Raw genomic sequence first — 19703 nt, 5'->3', positions numbered from 1 at the left:
CCAAAAAAAATAAACACTTTTTTTTATTTTAAATATCTACCAAATTTTTAAAGGAAAATTAGAAATTTTTGGGAATCAAATGAAAAAGAAATTAAACATTCACCCAAACCCCCAAAAATTTTAAAGCCCAGGGTTAAAACTAAAAAAAACCCTGTGAAATTTTAACAAATGTTTTAAAATTGAAACGGGAATCCCTAAAAATACAATGTGTAAAAAAAGGAAACAAACATGACAACTGGCCCTCCGGTAGTGAGAAAAAAACATAAACGCCCATTTAAAAAATAAACGTTTAAAAACGTTTGCGTTTCGCGGAGTAACAAATATTTAATTTTACTCGAGAGGTTAAAATTTAATATAAAAAAAGGAATAAAAAAGGCCAAACTGAAAAAATTTATGTTTTCTTTCCTTGGGGACCCCAAAATTTCCAAAATTTTTTGGGTTAAAGAACGTTTCAGGGGTTTTTTTCCTCGAATGCGGGTTCCCATTTGGAAATAATACAACTCAAAAAATTAGCCCCTTGTCAAAAAACAAGAAAAATAAAGGGACCCCCCATGGAAATTCGCCATCTAAATCGGGGGTTTCCAATTTTGGCTATCAGTTTTTCATGAAATTTAGGGGGTTTTTTTAAGCGAAAGGGAAAAAGGGGGAAATCGTTTCAGCCCGGGGACCGGGCGGGAGTTTTTCCAATCCCCGGGGGTTTCGCAAAAGGCCATTTAATTTTGGGGAAAATGCATTAAAATCTTAATTAAAAACATAGGTCTTTTCCCTGCTTCACGGGGAGGGGGAAGGTTTTTAACACGAAAGGGGGTTTGGAGTTTTAATAAAATTAACCCTTTTTTTCGGGAAAGTTCCTTGGGAAATAATTTGTACCTGGAAGTTCGGGAAAAAAACTTTCCTTTTACCCTAAAAACAAAAACACCCCCCAAAAATTTTTTTCCCAACGGTTAAAAAAAAGGTTTTTTTTGCAAATTAAATTTAATGTTTAATCTTGCCCTTACATCTTGATTAGGTGTCAAAAACAATTCACAGGCCATTTTTTTCATCCCCCTCTTGCTTAAAAATCGGGTATTTTAAAAAGAAAACTTATTCCAAAATTACTTTCAATTCACAAAGTTTTACCGGTTTATTTCGGGGTGTTAATTTCCTCCAGAAAATTTTTTAACCAAATTTATAAGGCAAAATTTGCAAACTTTAATGCAGGGCCCAAAAACAAAATTTTATACTCGTACTTCGGGTTGGGGGTCAAATTGTGGTTTTGCAAAACCCCTTAACCCCTTTTGTTTTCTAAAATTTGTTGGCTAATTTAACCGTTGTTTTTAGGGGTTTTGGGGTCTATTAAAACCCCAATTGGCTGTCATTTTTTTTGGGGGCCCCAACTCTACTTACTGTGTTGTCAATGTGTTGCCCCCCAATTAAAAATTTGCTGTCTTTGGGTTTTGGGGGCTAAACTCCCCAATGCTTTTCATTTTTTTGGGCTCTTTTTTATTTTGGTTTCAAGGGTTTGAAAATTTAAAATTTTGCTGTCATTGTTTTGGCTAAAACTCTATTAAATGGGTTGTCAGGGGGTTGGGGTTGGCTTCAATTTTAACCATCGGTTTTCCTTTTGGGTTTTGGCGAACTCAATTTACGGGTTTCCCCAAAATGGTTTTGGGAATTCAACTAAACCCTTTTTCCCTTCATTGGGGTTTGGGTAAAACTCTATTTTACGGGGTGTTGGTAAGGGTTTTGGGGAAAACCTCAAATGGGGGTTACCCAAAACAATTGTTTTTTCAATTTGGGGTTGGGCTCAATTTAAAACCTTTGCTGCTTGTTTGGCTAAACTCTACTTATTTGGTTTTGGTAAGGGTTGTTTGACCCAAATTTTGCCCCAGCTATCATTTTTTTGGTTTCAATTTTAAAACTTACGGGTTTTAAATGTTTTGGGGTCAATTAACCATGGCTGTAAATTTTTTTTGGCTAAACTTTTACTTACGTTTGTTTGTCAAATGTTTTGGCTTAAATTTAAACCCCCAAATCCCCTGTCATTTTTTTTCCCTTAACTCTACTTCTGTGTTTTTTAAATGGACTAAATAACCATCCCTGTCATTTTTTTTGGGCTCAACTCTATTATGTTTGCCCAATTTTTTGGGTCAATTCCCATGCGTCATTTTTTGGGCCCTCAATTTCTATTTTAAAACTTTTTGTAAGTTCGACGTGGAAAAGGAAATTTCCCCAATCTAAGGAAAAACCCATTGGGACCGGGATGCCCTTATTCATCCTTTGGCGAGCGTTCATTTTTGTAGTGGGGGGTTGACCCGGGAGGGGCACGAAAAACCGTCCTTTTGGAAATGAGGGCAAAAGTTATTTTCCCTTTGTGGGCAGCTTGGGGGAAGTAAAAGTTCTTGCAATTGAGTTTTTTAATAAACCCTTTCTGCGGGGGGAATTTAAACTGTTTTTTAAGGTAAAATGTTTTATGTGGTGGCCCAGAGTCTTTCAATTTTTGGGTTTCTAGAAAGAATGTATTGTTTGGCGTACTTTTAGGGAAAACTGTTTTTCAAAATGCCCAAAACCCCCCCCGGAATACGTATTTAAAATGGGTGAAAGCCCGGAATTTGTAACGGGGGGAAAACGGCTCTTAGCAACCCGCTAATGAAATCCCCTTGCCCTTTTTCCCGAAGGGGGTTTCTCGCCTCAAAAATTTTACCCCCTAGCTTTTATACATAAAACGGGGTAAATTGGGTTTGACACCCACGGGGGGTTCCCCATGCAAAACCACCCCTGCCTTCGTATTCAGTTTTCATTTTTGGGGCCCCAAATGTCCTGTAAACGGGACCCAGTCGTTTTTTGCAAGGAAGGGGGGCCGAAAAGGCTAAATCTAAAAGGGTTTGCTTTCTCCTTGGAAGGATTACCAGGGCCCAATTTTATAAATTTTTCATCTTTTACTTTCCCAATTAGGCAACCCAACACAGATATCGTATAATTAAAAAAGATTTAACGAATCAAAATTTCCCTCTGGGATCCATATTAAAATTTTGCGGGTAATTTAGGTAAAAATTTGATAAAATTAAAAATTTTCGTAAATTTTTCATTTACTATATTTAATTAAATTTTTTTTCTTTTTTTTTAAAGCCCAACAAAAAATGTTCTGAAAAAATTAGTTTTCCTAAACAATAAAAGGGGGAAATTCAAATAATGGAGCCCCTTAAAAGCCCCATCATTTCATTTTTTTGTTTTTAAAATTTTAATTGCCCTTAAAAACTATAATTTTTGGGAAAAGGGGTTCAAAAAAAACTGAGCATAAAATTAGAAACATAATTTAAAGGAAAATTTTGGGAAACCGATAGTGACTTTTGGGGACTTGCTAAATTTGGGAAAGCAATTTGCTTTGGGAAACAAATGAAAAAATTAAAGTTTGTTTTACCAATGTTTTATTTGGAGAAAAAAAAAGGAAACCCATGGATAAAAATCAAAAAAATTGAAAAATTTTATATAACCTTGCAAAATTTGTGTCTAAAATTAAATTTTAAAATTAAACTTTCAAGGGAAAAAGTTTTTTTAAAATGTTTTAGCGGGTTTCTTTCTTTACACACCTTGCTACTTTTTAAAAATTTGACATAAAAAAAGCCAGTAAATTCAGAAAATGATTTCAAAGGTGGAACAATAAAAATAACGAGGCTTTTTTTAAAAATTTTTTTAAATCACCCAAAATTTTGGGTAAGATAAAAAAGGGAAAAATTTGGTTTTTTAAAGAAAATTTTGGGTCGGGCCCAAAATTTAAAAGGGTTAATGTTTTGTTTTAAAAAAATGTAGTAAATTTTTGGGGGTTTTAGTTTAAAGTTTTTTTTTCTAATCTGTTTAAATTTTAAATTTAAAACAAATTGAAATTTTAAAAGTTTTCCCTTTTTTAAAATAAGCGATTTTTTTCGGGGAAAGTTTTAAAAATATTTCATTTTTGTGTCATTCATTTAAGGTATTTTATTTGGTTTTTTTTTAAATTTTAAAGGGTTTTTAAAAAATTGGGTTTTTGCCATGTTTCGGTATTGTTCGTATGTAAAAAAAAAATTTATAAAGTGGTTTAATAAAATTAAGGGTGGGGTTTGTTTTGGGTTTTAAATAATTTCAAATTTTGTTGTTTATTTTTGTATATAAAATTTAAATAAAAAAAAAAAAAATACCAAAAAAATAGTTTTAAATTAAAAAATAACATCTAGTTTTTTTAAACAAAAAAATTTCAAAATTATATGTTTTCAGGGGGGGTGCTGGCCCCAGTCCCCCTTTTTAAAAGTTTTTTTTAGTATTTAACAAAATCTTCCCTTTAAAAATTTAAATAACATAAAGGCAGTCATTTCTCTTGAAAAATTTTAATTTTACAATAGGAAAAGATTTTAAAATTTTACAAAAATGGAAAAAAAAAAGGTTTTTAAATTATTTTTTTTTAATCCCAATAAAATTTCTTGAAAGAAGATAAAAACTGTTTCAGTTTCGGGAATTTTTATTTTCGTTGGGTTTATCAAAAACTTTAATTTGTAATTTTTTTTGGTAATTTCTCCTAGTTGTTTTTAAAAATTTGGACATGAAAATAGAAAATTTTAGGGGTCATTTCATTTTCTAATTTTGGTAATTTTTTTTGAAAAATTTATACTTTTTGCTTTTTTTCTTTTAAAAGGGGAAAAGGGTTTCCATTATAAAGAAAAAAAGTAAAAAAATTTTGTTAAAATAACCAGAAATTTTTAAAACCCAAATAAAACTGTAAAAACATTATCATTAATACCTTTTTATTATCATATCTTTATTTTTTTTTGGGTTTCAATTTTTTTAAAATCAGTATTTTTCCCCACGATATCAATATAATTTTTGTTTTTTTTACGGGGAACAAAACCCTTTTTTAAAAAAAACATATTATGCCCATTTAATAAAAATTTTCCTAAAACATAGTTTAAAAATAAAGTATTAGTGATCCCAGGGTAGACCCAAATATAAAAATTTGGTTGTACAGCTAAAGGGAAAGTACCCCTTTTTTATGGGCAAAAATTTGCGGGAAAAGGTACCCAAAATGTAAAAAGGGGGTTTTGATTTCCCATGAAAAATATTAAATCACTAAAAGTTTATGGGCCCAAAATTCCCAAATTTGTAAAAGAAGCAAAAAAATTTTCCCACTATAATTAAATTCCCCAACTTTATAAATTTTTGGAAATGTGAGGGAAAAAATATCAGAAATGTAAAATTTTAAAAAAATAAAAATTGAAAAACTTTTTAAATGAAATTTTAATTGCAATGTATAAAACTGATAAAAAGGGCCAATGTGTCCCCAGTTTTAATTTTGGGGGTTTTAATAAAATGTCAAATAATTTTAAAATTTTCCCAATTTGTTTGTTTCAATTTTATATTCTTTTTTTTGCATGAAAACCCCAGGTAAATAAATGGAATTTTTTCAGTATATTTTTAAATTTCAGGGGACTAGTTTTTCCTTTCCCAATTTTAAAAGTAAAAAGTTTTAAAAATTGGGAAGACTTTTTTAAGCCATTTTTAAATTTTTAACCAAAAACTTTTGAAAAATTTTCTATAATGAGTCAATAAACAAATAATCCCGGGGGTTTTAAAAAAATTTTCGTGCACTCCCAGTTATTTTTTGTGAGAGTCTTTGATAGAAAAACATGAATTTTTATTTTCATTGGGGGGGAAAAATTTTGCCCCCCAAATTTGGGAAATAACAAAAGAAAAAAACTTTAACCGGCCAATGCCCTTTAAAAATAAAAATGTCATAAAAGTTCCCTTGATAAATTTTAAAAAAAGCCCCCGCACTACAAAAATTGGGTTAGTTCATTATTTTATGCAAGGTATTCGTTGTGGCTCTAAACCACTAAATATAAGTTAAATATTTAGGGAATGTGTGTGTCATTTTTTTAAACGGCAATATAAAATTTGACATCATTTGCCCTTTGAAAAGGCCCGTAAACAAACATTTGGGGTTTTGGTCGTCAATACTGAAATTTACGTAAAAGGGCCAGCCCCAAACGTCTGGAAATAGGGAACGTCTTTTAATTTTTGTGAAAATATTTGGTAAAACCCCAACAGAATCCCTAAAAAAGAATTTAAAAAGGGAAGGGGGACAAGTTTGTTTTAAAAGAATGCGGTTTTTAAAGGGGCCAAAAAACCTCGGGTAAAAATGGCGAGAGTCGGTAAACCGATAAACCCGGTCGGGTTAAAACGCCCGTCCGTATGCCGGAAAATTTGTGACGGGGGTTTGTCCAATATTTCATGCACCGTGAAATATTTTTAACATTTACGTTCCCAAAAAAAACAAAAAAAAAATAAAAAAACTTTCATAAATTTCATCCCCTTTGACAGAAAATAAAATTAATAAAAAAAAAGCAAATTGCCATTTTTTAAAAGCAACCCAAACAAAAATTTCCCAATTACAGTAATTAAATTTAACCCAAATTTTTTGTCTTTGCGCCGGTTTTTACGTTATTTAAGGTAATTAAAATGAACTTTCTTTTACACAAAAGGGGCCGGGTTTTACCAGCTTTTTCTTTTGTTTTTTTTTTTTAGAGAGTTTTTTTCCTTAAAATGAAAAAATTTAATTCATGTTGTTTTTTTTAAAACTTCCACAAAAAAAACTGCAGTGCACAAATTTTTTAAACAACCCTCGTAAAAGGGAAAAATTTTTAAAAATATATAGCTACCTCTGCTCAGTATGATGGGGGAAAAATAAAACATCTTTAAATTTATTTTTAATGTTTTCAAGAAATTTTATTTTGTTATTTTCAAAAAGATAAATTGCGATTTTGAAATTAAAAAAGCAAATTTTAAAAAAATTTACCCAATTTGTATGATTTTAAAATCTTCTTCCCCTTTGTTTTAAATTTTTAATCTTTAAAAGAAAATTTCTATATTTTGAATCAAAAAAGAGAAAAAAAGCTTTTGTTTGATACGTTTTGTATAATAAAAAAAAAAATTTTTTGTGAAAATTTTTAAAAATTTTTTTAAATGTTTTTTGTTATTAGGAATATAAATAAATATGCCTTTATGTCTGAATTGAATTTTTCTAAATCGAAATATACTTACTGATTATAAAATTGAAGATTTTTGGGAATTTTTTTATAAAAGAACTTTTAATTATAACAATTTATAAAGAAGGCAAATAGATGCACAAAATATGGATAAAAAAAAATCATTGTAGAAACACAAACTTTTTTATTTATATTTTAGAATATATTTTAATTTATGTTTTCCCCAAATGAAAAAAGCAAACCCGGGCCCAAAATTGTTCATGGCAAAAATCCAAACCCATTCTTCTTATTTTGGCTCAATTTAACTTACGTTTGAAAAATTGTGTTGGCGCAATTAACCATCTATTTGTTGGTCAACTTTATTACTGCGTTGTCAATGTTTTTGAAATTTAAACCATTGTCATTGTTTGGCTAAACTTTTTCTGTGTTGTCAAGTGTGGCTAAAACTTAACCATCTGTCATTTTTTTTGGCTCAACTTACTTACTGTGTTCTCAAGGTTGGCTCATTTAACATGCTATCATTGTTTTTGGCCCCAACTTTATTTACGCGTTGTCAATTTTTGGGCTAACTTAACCATGCTATCATTTTTTTGGCTCAACTTTACTTACTGCTTTGTCAATGTTTTGGGCCCAAACTTAATTTTCCCATGCTGCCATTATGTTGGCAAAGTTTGATATTAAATTTTACCAGCGAAAATAACTCGGTTCCTTTCACGTCATAGAAAAAATATTACATGAAATTCCAAAAATTTACTTAGGTCAATAAGAATTTTACACCGGCTGCGTAAGACCGGAATTTCTACCCAAGGGAAAACTGTTTAAGCGGTAACGGGGGCTCTGCCGGATTTTCCGCTAAACAGTTACCCGAGAGCCTAAAATTTTTCCCCGTCTGTACCGGCACCCGGGGTTTTTGATTTTTTTCTTCATTTTTACATTTAATTTTTTTCGGAACAGAAATTATGAAAACTATATTCTCTTTACGCACTTTTTTTTTAGTAGCGTATGAACATAAACTCATTCATAAGGAAAAAAGACGTCATCTTAAAATGCAATTCATTCATAAAAAAGGCCCCGCGTCAATGCCTCTTTTAAGGGCCGCGACTTTCTTAAAAAGGGGTGAAGACAGAGTTTTCTACCCCGGGAAAAAAACGGGGGATAATTTTCCGTCTGAGATGCAAGAATATAAGAATCTTACACCACTGCCGGTACGGGGACCGGAATATCTAGCCCACGAGGGTTGACTGTTTACGCGCCAACGGGGTAACGAGGCTCTGCGAGGTTCTCCGGTAAAACAAGTCACACGAGAGCTAATTTCCCAGTCCTGTACCGACAGCCGGTGTTTGATTCTTTTTCTTGCATATTACCATACAATTATTTCTATAGAACAGAAATTACAAAAACGGATCAATTCAGCGCGACTGTTCTTACGATGGGGGTTAATACAAGGTTCTTCTATGCACCGGGTGTAAAACGGTAGATTAATCCTGTCTGATATGCAAGATATCCTGATTATTTTTTTATCAATCATAAAGAATAGATTAACTGTTCTTTTTAGAAATGACTATTTTAAAGGGGGCATTATTGGAGGTCACTGTTTCAGGCCTCATAACTTCTCACTTAGATATTTGACAGAGTATATACCCTTTTATAATGTAAAAAAATATCTAAACATTTTAATTTTACCAAGAGGCTCTTCTTTGACAAGAAGCACCGAGATATCTCTTGTCTATTTTCTTGTTTTGTATACATAATTATTTTGTATATTGTCTTCCACAAATCAATATTGTAAAGAACAAAATGAAAATTATTTGCTTATTGTCAATTAATCACAAACTGTTTATTAGGACAAATTTTGTTCACTCCTGCTGCTTTAGATTCGAAAAAAATGCAAGGTGCGTTCTTTATTCATACATTTCATTTTTTTTCTACATTATTTAGCCATTGTTTCTGTAAATTGACTTTAAATATTATTTAATAAAAATTTAATTTATTTAAATTTTAGCACTTCTGTTGTTTTTCCTCCCTTTCCTAAGTATGGTTATACTATATGTAACTTACAAAACAGTAAATTCTGCATCCCTTGTTAGCTCATTAAGTAGAGCGCAAGGCAAGTAAAATAAGTTACCTACTCCCAGTAGGTAGAGCATGCGGCCAGTAAAGTAAGTTCAGTAGGTAAAGCACGAGGCCAGTAAAAGTTAGCTCAGTAGGTAGAGCGCGAGGCCAGTAAAGTTAGCTCAGTAGGTAGAGCGCAAGGCCAGTAAAGTTAGCTCAGTAGGTAGAGCGCAAGGCCAGTAAAGTTAGCTCAGTAGGTAGAGCGCAAGGCCAGTAAAGTTAGCTCAGTAGGTAGAGCGCAAGGCCAGTAAAGTTAGCTCAGTAGGTAGAGCGCAAGGCCAGTAAAGTTAGCAGTCAGTAGGGTAGAAGACGCAAGAAAATGGCCAGTAAAAGTTAGCTCAGTAGTAGGTAAGAGCCGAGCGACAGTAAAGTTAGCTCAGTAGGTAGAGCGCCAAGGCCAGTAAAAGTTAGCTAGTAGTAGAGCACGAGGCCAGTAAAAGTTAGCTCAGTAGGTAGAGCGCTTAAGGCCAGCGTAAAGGCTTTCATGCCTGATTATCTCAAAAGAAGGAGACGGCCCAACTGAATTTTTCGACCCATATATCCTATAGTAAATCCATTACATTTAAGGCTAAATTCTGCACAAAAAAATCAAATCCGGTACCGAAACTTCATGACCATTTTCTTTAAAACAACAATGCAAAGTCCTAGTAAATTCAGCACAAAAAATAATACATTAGCCCTTGGAGTTTTTCTGCAGCTTTTTAAATTTCTGTAATCACTATAGATTATTCCAAATAGTAACTGGTGTGTATTCTTGTGCATAGTGCCTGCTGAAACCTTCCACCCAGAAATGAAAATCCTCTGCAAAAAATACATCAAAAACAACCTTTAAAGTACTCAGAAATGAAACTTTATTGTACACAATTACTAAAGATATACTTAAAATATAACCAGTATCAATTAAGATGACTTGAAATAGGCCATTTCATAATTTAAAAGAACTACTTTCTAGACTACAACGGGCTGGGTCTAATTCCGTACCGGGTTGAGACCAGAAGGCAAGATTTTAGCATTTTATCATTCAAGCGCCGTGTCCGGTATATACCGGAATACAGTATTTAGTGTGGTGCTCCAAACTCGGATTTCAAACTCACAGAAAATTTATTTTACATCGACACCGGTCATGGCGTCTGCTAATTTTTTCGGACGAACTAGTTTGACTAAAATAAAAATTTGTAGGCAATGCATAATTGAATCTAAAAGACAGTTTACATTTTCTTCAAAGTATTTTTCACAGTATTGGAGAAAAGTGTATTCAGAAAGAAAAAAGCATATAACAGGTGATTTGTGCATTTTATCAGTTTATGATAGATTCTAATTTGATCTATCTCGACTGTCATCTAATTCAACTGTTCAAGTGTTCAATTTAATTATTTAGATATAAGAATCTAAGAATATGGCAGATGTTGTGAAAAAAGAATAATCAGTTGTATTGGTTTTACGTTTGTAAGATCATTACCATTCAATACAAGATGACATAATCTTCAATTAATTGCCTTTGTATTTTGTACAAATGTCACCTAAAATCTTTAATTGTGTACATCGTTCAGTGGTTGTCAAATATCGTATTATCGTTCAGTGGTTGTCAAATATAAACAAATATGGCTGATGTAAAATCTTACTACGATCTGAAAATGTCACCTAAATTCGGCAATTCTGATTGGTTGCAGTAAATTTTTATGTACAATGGGCTATTCCAGAAAATATCCGCACCCCCCCTATGGAAGAGGTCTGAGACGAAAATACCCCCCCTAGGACAAACACTCGAAGGTACCCCCTTGGACAACATAATGTAAACAGTTTTACTCAAAATGACCCCCTTGGACGACCTTTACTGTAAAAGATTTTGCCAAAAATAATACAATAGACAACCTATGGAAGAGACTTTTGATTGAAATGCCGCCCTTGGACAACCTATGGAAGAGACTTTTGCTCAAAATAACCCCCCTCGGACAAAAATGTTCAATATCGCCCATTGACAAACTGCTGAAATTGACCCCCTAGGACATCTTCCATAGGTATATTACTAATAAAAATAGACCCCCTGGACAACCTATGGAAGAGACGTCTGCTCCAAATAAGTCCCCTTGGACAAAAACATTCAATATCCACCCTCGGACAAGCTCCTGAAATTGACCCCCTAGGACATCTTCCATAAGGTATAACACTTATATAGACCCCCCTGGACACCCTATGGAAGAGACGTCTGCTCCAAATAAGCCCCCTTGGACAAAAACATTCAATATCCACCCTCGGACAAGCTACTAAAATTGACCCCCTAGGACATCTTCCATAGGTATATTACTAATAATAATAGACCCCCTGGACAACCTATGGAAGAGACGTCTGCTCCAAATAAGCCCCCTTGGACAAAAACATTCAATATCCACCCTCGGACAAGCTCCTGAAATTGACCCCCTAGGACATCTTCCATAAGGTATAACACTTATATAGACCCCCCATGACACCCTATGGAAAGAGACGTCTGCTCCAAAATAAGCCCCCTTGGACAAAAACATTCAATATCCACCCTCGGACAAGCTACTAGAATTGACCCTCTAGGACAATCTTCCATAGGTATATTACTTATAATTAAAAAGACCCCCTGGACAACCTATGGAAGAGACGTCTGCTCCAAATAAGCCCCCTTGGACAAAAACATTCAATATCCACCCTCGGACAAGCTCCTGAAATTTGAACCCCCTAGGACATCTTCCATAAGGTATAACACTTATATAGACCCCCCATGACACCCTATGGACAGAACGTTGCTCCAAATAAGCCCCCCTTTTGGACAAAAAACATTCAATATCCACCCTCGGAGCAAACTACTGAAATTGACCCCCTAGGACATCTTCCATAAGGTATAACACTTATATAGACCCCCCACCTGGACACTCTATAGTAGAGACTTTGATCAAAATGACCGCCCTTGGACAAAAAATTTAAATATATCCCCCAAACCCCTTGGACAAACTACCAAATTAAACCCCTACGACATCTGCCATATGTCAACGCTTTAGGATCTGATTATCAGCAATAGGTTTTGTCACCTTCTCGTAGTCCTTTTAAAAACAGGCAATCAAGCGGCGAAGCTTTCAGAATCTTAAAGCAATGTAATTTCTTTTTTTATCTGCTGGAAAATCAATTTTGGGAGCGATTTGGGGGAAAACAAACATCAAACATGGCGATGTTGCATATAGCCTTGCAGACCCCTGTTAAACTGCCAAAACAATATTGACCATTAAAAATTGAGTCTATTATTTTCAGTTTACTGTTTCATATTACTTTTCAAACATTCTTTTTCTAACAAAAATACATGGATTGCATTGTTAATAATAGCTAATAATAGCCTAAATTCTTGGGAAATCCATTTTCACAATGACTGCAAAACAAAATACAGTGGAAATCAGATCTACATGTAAAAAAGAAAGTAAGATCTGAGCTTTAGTAAGATTGTTCAATAGGGTATAATAGTTAATAAAGACCCCTTGGACATCCTAGTAAAAATGAAATAGCCCTCCCTTGGACAAAAATAACTTTTGATGCCCCCCTAGGACAAACTATGACATATCTTGTATATTCATAAAACACTTTTTAACACAAAATGAACAACTTATGCAAAAAACATCATGGTCTGTTCATAATCATTTACTTCCATAGACACAGTTTGGGAGTAACTTACTCTATAAAAAGACCCATACAATTCAGTCTAGCCAAAATTCAGATCATACCCCTTATTACATGACGATAAGGAAGGAAAATTATAGTGATATTATGCCCATTTATTTGAGTTCACAAGGCAAAGTCAAGAAAACTTTTCATTTTGCCATAATTGTTTTTAATTATGTACATGACTTCCCAAATTATCCAGATATTAACTAACCCACATGACGGGTCCTCCTGGGCTCCTTGCTGCTAGTTCTTGTTGCTGGGTCATGTGGGGGTTGCGTTCATTGAACGCCGCCTTTCCTTGTTGATCTTGTCTATCATATTTCATTAAAAACTCTATAGAAATCCTTTAGAATGTATAATTTTGTAATTCTTGATTGATAAAAATACTGGGACAGTGTTTTTTAATTCAAAGGTAGCTTATAATTATATTTTAACAGATTTATCTCAAGCTTGACCATTCCAATTCTAGTAGGACTATCCTACTCACCCGGATGTCAGAATTGGTGTAATAATTTGGTTACAGTTTTACGTGCAATATCATATCCCATGAACCACTTACGATATTTGCTTGTACTTCACACACTCATTTAAGAGCATATTATAAGGTCACTATCCAAGGCCCGTAACTCTAGCATGGATTTTGACTAAATGATGGTCCTTTGTGAACATTTATAAGTGTTTCTTACAACATTTTTCTTCGAAACAACTAAAGGACTATCAACTTTAAACTTCATTCATGTTTGCAGGATCATAAAAAAGGGTCACTATCCAAGGCCGTAACTCTAGCATGGATTTTAACTAAATTATGGTCCTATTTGAACGTTTATAAGTGTTGCTTACAACATTATTCTTCAAAACAACTAAAGGTTTTCTCTTTAAACTTCATTCATGTTTGCAGGATCATAAATAAAGGTCACTTTCAAGGCCCGTAACTCTAGCATGGAATTTAACAGAATTATAGCCCTTTTTGAACTTAAAAAATCCTTGGTATAAGTTTTGCTTGCAACTTCAATCTTCAAAACAACTCAAGGTATTCACTTGAAACTTAATGCATCTTTTATAGTCAATTTCCAAGGCCTGTAACTCTAGCATGGATTTTGACTGAATTATGGTCCTTTTTGAACATTTATAAGTGTTTCTTACAACATTATTCTTCAAAACAACTAAAGGACTATCAACTTTAAACTTCATTCATGTTTGCAGGATCATAAATAAAGGCATCGTCGGATACCCACGATTGATAAACATGTCACATAACATGCTGATGAATGATAATGGTTCGGCCATGGGTATCCGACGATGAAATAAAGGTCACTTTCCAAAGCTGTAACTCTAGCATGGATTTTGACTAAATTATGGTCCTATTTGAACGTTAATAAGTGTTGCTTACAACATTATTCTTCAAAACAACTAAAGGTATTCACTTTAAACTTCATACATGTTTGCAGGATCATAAATAATGGTCACTATCCAAGGCCTGTAACTCTAGCATGAATTTTGACTAAATGATGGTCCTTTGTGAACATTTATAAGTGTTTCTTACAACATTATTCTTCAAAACAACTAAAGGTTTTCTCTTTAAACTTCATACATGTTTGCAGGATCATAAATAAAGGTCACTTTCAAGGCCCGTAACTCTAGCATGGATTTTGACTAAATTATGGTTCTATTTAAACGTTAATAAGTGTTGCTTTCAACATTATACTTCAAAACAACTAAAGGTTTTCTCTTTAAACTTCATACATGTTTGCAGGATCATAAATAAAGGTCACTATCCAAGGCCCGTAACTCTAGCATGGATTTTGACTAAATTATGGTCCTATTAGTATTTGAACGTAAATAAGTGTTGCTTACAACATTATTCTTCAAAACAACTAAAGGTATTCACTTTAAACTTCATACATGCATGCAGGATCATAAATAATGGTCACTATCACTATAGAGTTACGTTTATAAGTGTTGTTTACATCACTATTCTTCAAAACAACTACTGGTCGGGGACCATCAACCTGACACTTTTTGAACATTTTTCCTTACAGAAAATAATTGAAAGCTAGAGATCTGAGATTTTGACACAGTACAGCTAGGTTCTTCTAACTAACAAACAACTTTGTTTATTTTTGATTATAATCTTTTTTTTATATTGACACTTATATCTGAGGCCCATCAAGGAGGGTTTCAAAATTACCAAAATTGTCCACACTGCAGCACCATGTGTCCGGACAGATATGCAATGGCACTAATTTATAGGGATGGCAACGAATATCAAAATCAATACTCGAGTACTCGGTCATTTTTCCGATCTAGTACTCGGTTACTCGAATGATTGTCAGTGATCTTCAAAGTTTATCACACAATATCAATACCGTCCGCATGCTACTTTCGTTCATAGAATTCTGTAGATAGTAAATAGGACTGCACGGGAGACAAATTAATTATAATTAAATCAACAACATAATATTTTACAACGTTTTAATCGGCGGCAACAAAAGTTTTTAACCTGGTCTAAATACTTGTTACCTTTATTCTTACATTCATGATAGCAATTGGCCCTTTGTTGTTTTCAAAACAGTTACTTCAGCTACACAATTACAGGTCATCGAATATTGTTTATTAACTTGATATTGAATGAAAAACTTTAATCATATGCCTTTTACATTTTTTACAGTAACTATAATTTGAGGGCTCAGTGCAAGATTTTTTTTTCAGAAAATGTTTTATTTACATTTTCTATAATAAATTCTTTCAATGCATATTTGTTGAAAAGGTATCATTAATTTCCCACTTATTTCTAAGTCTTCCACATTTTAATAAACCATTATATCTACTGAACTGCAAAACCATTCTATGTTAATATAGGGAAGTTATTGCTATATGAACCTAATTCTGACTGAAATATATCCAATTTTGATGATTTTATAAATTCCCAGAATATTTATGACACTTTATCTATGATCAAAATTTTGCAGAATTTTAAAGTTTTAAACTTAAAAGATATACTAATGCTCAAATTTGATATTAGAAAATATTGATAATTGCTACACAGTCTAATAAACATGTTTGACTTCACACAAAGTAGATATGTTATGTAAAAAATGGTACACACAATATAAATATATAGTGTCATTAATAAAAAACAACAGTCTTTTTATGAAAAGTTTTAAGAAAAGACCAACATTATGTGACCTGTAATGGGGAACGCAGCTTCCCACACAATTGGCATAGTATATTATATTTAAAACATCATTTTTTTGTTCCTTTTAAAAAAAAGAAAATTTGATTCCCTAATTTAATACACCGATTAAGTGCAACAGTTAATTTTTACTTTCTGTAATATCATTCACAAGCACTTGTTAAGATTCATTATTACTGCATTACATTAAATTCTCTGCAAATGTACAAAGAATATCTAAAAAAATTGATATAGATGAAAAAGTTCAAGTCATTGCATATATTTAGCTAGAGGCACAACATGAGGTTTAATATCAAAAACCTTAATACTGTGCATTTATAAACACAAAATATTATAAATAATTGCCCTATTTTTGGTCAAAGATCCAATATTTTGAGCTTTTAGATGCAAGTCCTTTGAAGACATACTATTTCAATAAGATATGAATTATCAATAATTATGCAAATACATGTAATATGTAACTCTTACAAAACATAATTAAATTTTCTTGTAACAAAAAAATTCCAAATTTCATATTTGACCTTGATGTTCAAGGTCAATCAAAAGTTCAAAACATTTGAATTAATTGTCAGTAGTCATACTGGAAGTGTTACTTTGTCCAAGTGTGAATCCGATCCATAAATAATGTGCAAAATTATTATAATTTAAACAAGTTATTTGAAATTTTCATTTACATTTATATTTAATTAAATCTTAAATAAATGTTTAGATTCAGGATTATTTTAATTAAAAAATTCAATGAATCATTCATGAAAGTTAAATAATTATGCTACATGTAATTTCCTCTTGATATCATTTTTTTTTTTTTGTTAACTATCTTGTGCCAATTTTAGATTTCAAATTTTGTTACAAATAAAAAAAAAAAAATTATGAGATAATTACAGCCTAAAAATCAAGCAAGGAGAGTAAGTTGTAATTCCACATGGCACTGGCATGCCAATGAGCAATTATACTTTGTGACAGTATCTAAATGAACTGTTGGCAGATTAAATTGTTCCCAGCAGAGTTTCCCTATAAAACAATCTGCAGCTGATGTGTGGTCAGGTTTAAAACAATTTTGAAAAGATGGGTTGAAAATTTATAGTTAAACCTAATCAGCTGATCACTGACCAGTCATGTAGCACTACATGTTAGTTTATATTACGCCTATTCTCAATAAAATAAAGCATTTGAGGTTGAAAAATATTAAAAATTTGATGTTGTCATTGTGTCATTTTTTATCGCTGAAGTAAAAGTTTAGGGTATTTTGCAAGTTTGCCAGAAATATTTTGAACAAGAAACTATGATATAACAGGATGGCATTTATTTCGGTAATGACACTGTATTTCTTCGGTAACGTAGATTTCAGATCTAATAATGTAACATATTGGCTGCATATTAATAACAAATGTCTGTAAAATATATCAAAATCTGTAAATTCTCTATCTAGAGGGACTTTCTAACCCAGGAAAATTCAAAGAAGTTGGGTACCTTGCTAATTTTCAGTCAATTTTTTCAAAGTTAAATATTCGTAGAATGCAAAAATGTCAATTTTGGAAATGATTATTTTATGTCTTCATTCAAAGGATATATATCATATATAATATGTGAGAGGGTCGAATGCATACACAAATTTTGTATTAGCAATTTTTTTTCAAAACATTCAACTTTCCACTTTCTTAATATTTGGAAAATTTAGTACTAAGCAGTTCGATATTTTATCCCCATATAGGATGTCACATATGTTTCATTTTATTCAAAATGCAAGTAAAGGTTGAGAAAACAATTTTTATTTTTGTAAAATAATTTATATTATGGATATTAATTTAAACATTATTGTATATAGAATGAAATACGGCCAGTAAGCTCTTTGCAGAAACGAATTAGTTTTGCTGAGAACACCAATATCTTTTAATATATTTTTAACATTTCTGCTGGTACATCAACCATATTATTAACATATCTTCCCTTTGTAAAAACAATTTTGTGTCTTCTTACATCTAAATACAAGGTAACCGTTACTAACAGGCATGCTAATTCCCAACTTTGTCTTTAATTTTCAAAAATTGTTGAATTGTAAGTTGGAGTAACGTATGTTTCACACTCGCTTATTTATGAACTTTATCACGGAATTTAAACTTACATGTAAAATCGACTTTTTTATTTTAGGAATCAAATGCAATCATTCTAATTGTCATAAAAATGTGATTTTATGTTTTTTATATATGCATGTGTAAACAATATAAAGTCTGTTTGATAAAAGTAACGTTTGTTTCACTGTGGTTACTTAAACAAGTAAAAACTCGACCAAAGTTAACAAAATTTACTTACTAATGTCAAATAGAAGTTAATGTTGCTGTTATACGTGCTTTCTGACTTCAATTTCCTTTGATAAACTTACTTTAAAAAGTTGATAACGTATGTTTCTGTAACGTATGTTTCATTTTTTACATTGAAAGTGGGTTAAAAATGACGCAAGACCGTTTAAGCCGCCATAATTTGTGGTTTAATATATCAGAGTTACACAAACATGTTAATTTTCTTTCTTGTTTGGATTCTTCTTTGAATGGATTGGCTCTTAAATAATGGTAACATATGTTTCTTTTGAAAGTGCTGTTGAAAAAAGATTTGAATAAAAAAAAATGAAAATTTCCGAAAATAGAAATGATATTTGAGAGGCTGCAAGCTTATTTTTACTTATAATTATATATATGCTGTATTATTAAGCATGCATCGATTCAATTATGTAATTTGGGTTTCACTTCTTATTGTTTTAGGTTTGTCAACTATTTATTTATATGCATTTGGCGACATTTGATCATCCATTATACCAATGAGATTTTAACAGTCAAGTATAATTTTTACCAATAATCAAAGTTCATATACACGCAGCAATGACTAATTGCACATGTTTCGTTTATTCTGGAACTTATTTTTCTGAAACACAATTTCAAAGTTGAAAATTCTAGGTGGCGACAGTAACGTATGTTACATTTTAGGGCATTAATGGTACTTGTAAAAAAAATAACAGATAGAAATGTAAAACTGAGAGTGTCCCTATTAGACAAAGTGGCAGCCACCTTTCTAACGACATTTTGACCTCAAGAAAAACCTTCGTATAAGAGCTACCCAGTGGAACATCAAATGCTGTGTTTTATTGAGAATGAGCGATATAACAGGCAGTTATACTCCACTGACTTAATAATGATAAGGTGATAAGATCAGGCAATTCAAACTAACACAAGTCATGAGGTTGAGACAATATAAAATGCACAATAATAACTTTTCTGTTCATTCCTTTCTCTTCATGACTGTAACTATATCACACATTTCTAAAAAATCAAAAATGTCAGATGACTTTTCAGCCTTTATTACTCCATCAAGACAGAAAGAGTTGACAAAGATACATTTAAAGTTATTTAGTTCTGTTGCTAATAGCAGGCTGTCCAGCGTCCCTAAAATTCCTAAAAAATCCTAATTTTTTTCAGTTTGGCTAAAATTCCTAAAAAAATGTAAAATTCAAAGGGAATTCCTAAAAATGCCCTATTTTTTTTACTGAAATTCCTATTTTTTTTATCTTTTGTTATAACATATCCCGTAACAACCTTTTTTCAATAAAAACCTGAATTTTAACACAGTCAGGAGCAGATGTCATGTTATCAAACATGTTGGTTTTAAATGGAACAATAAAAATTGTCCGACTTTGACTATATCAAAATAGTCACTTGTTTAAAATGGAGATAAAAAAATTT

At 31.9% G+C, this 19703-nt stretch overlaps 1 protein-coding gene across 1 annotated transcript in view; it reads left to right on the top strand.

Annotated features, from left to right (window-relative positions):
* The first annotated feature begins 10195 nt into the window (after positions 1–10195).
* Positions 10196–19703, top strand: part of LOC132739503 (5'-nucleotidase domain-containing protein 3-like) — a 34420-nt gene continuing 24912 nt past the window's right edge. The window contains exon 1 of the mRNA XM_060727221.1: positions 10196–10384. Within this exon, the coding sequence (XP_060583204.1) occupies positions 10228–10384 (157 nt within the window). The 5' untranslated portion in view covers positions 10196–10227. The remainder of the gene's footprint in view (positions 10385–19703) is intronic.

This window comes from Ruditapes philippinarum, unplaced genomic scaffold (genome assembly GCF_026571515.1).
Source record: "Ruditapes philippinarum isolate M1 unplaced genomic scaffold, ASM2657151v2 ctg7052_1_1_1_1, whole genome shotgun sequence".
Taxonomy (NCBI): Eukaryota; Metazoa; Mollusca; class Bivalvia; order Venerida; family Veneridae; genus Ruditapes; species Ruditapes philippinarum.
The sequence above is the reverse complement of the archived record's forward strand: the minus strand, read 5'-3'. Positions and strand labels throughout refer to the sequence as shown.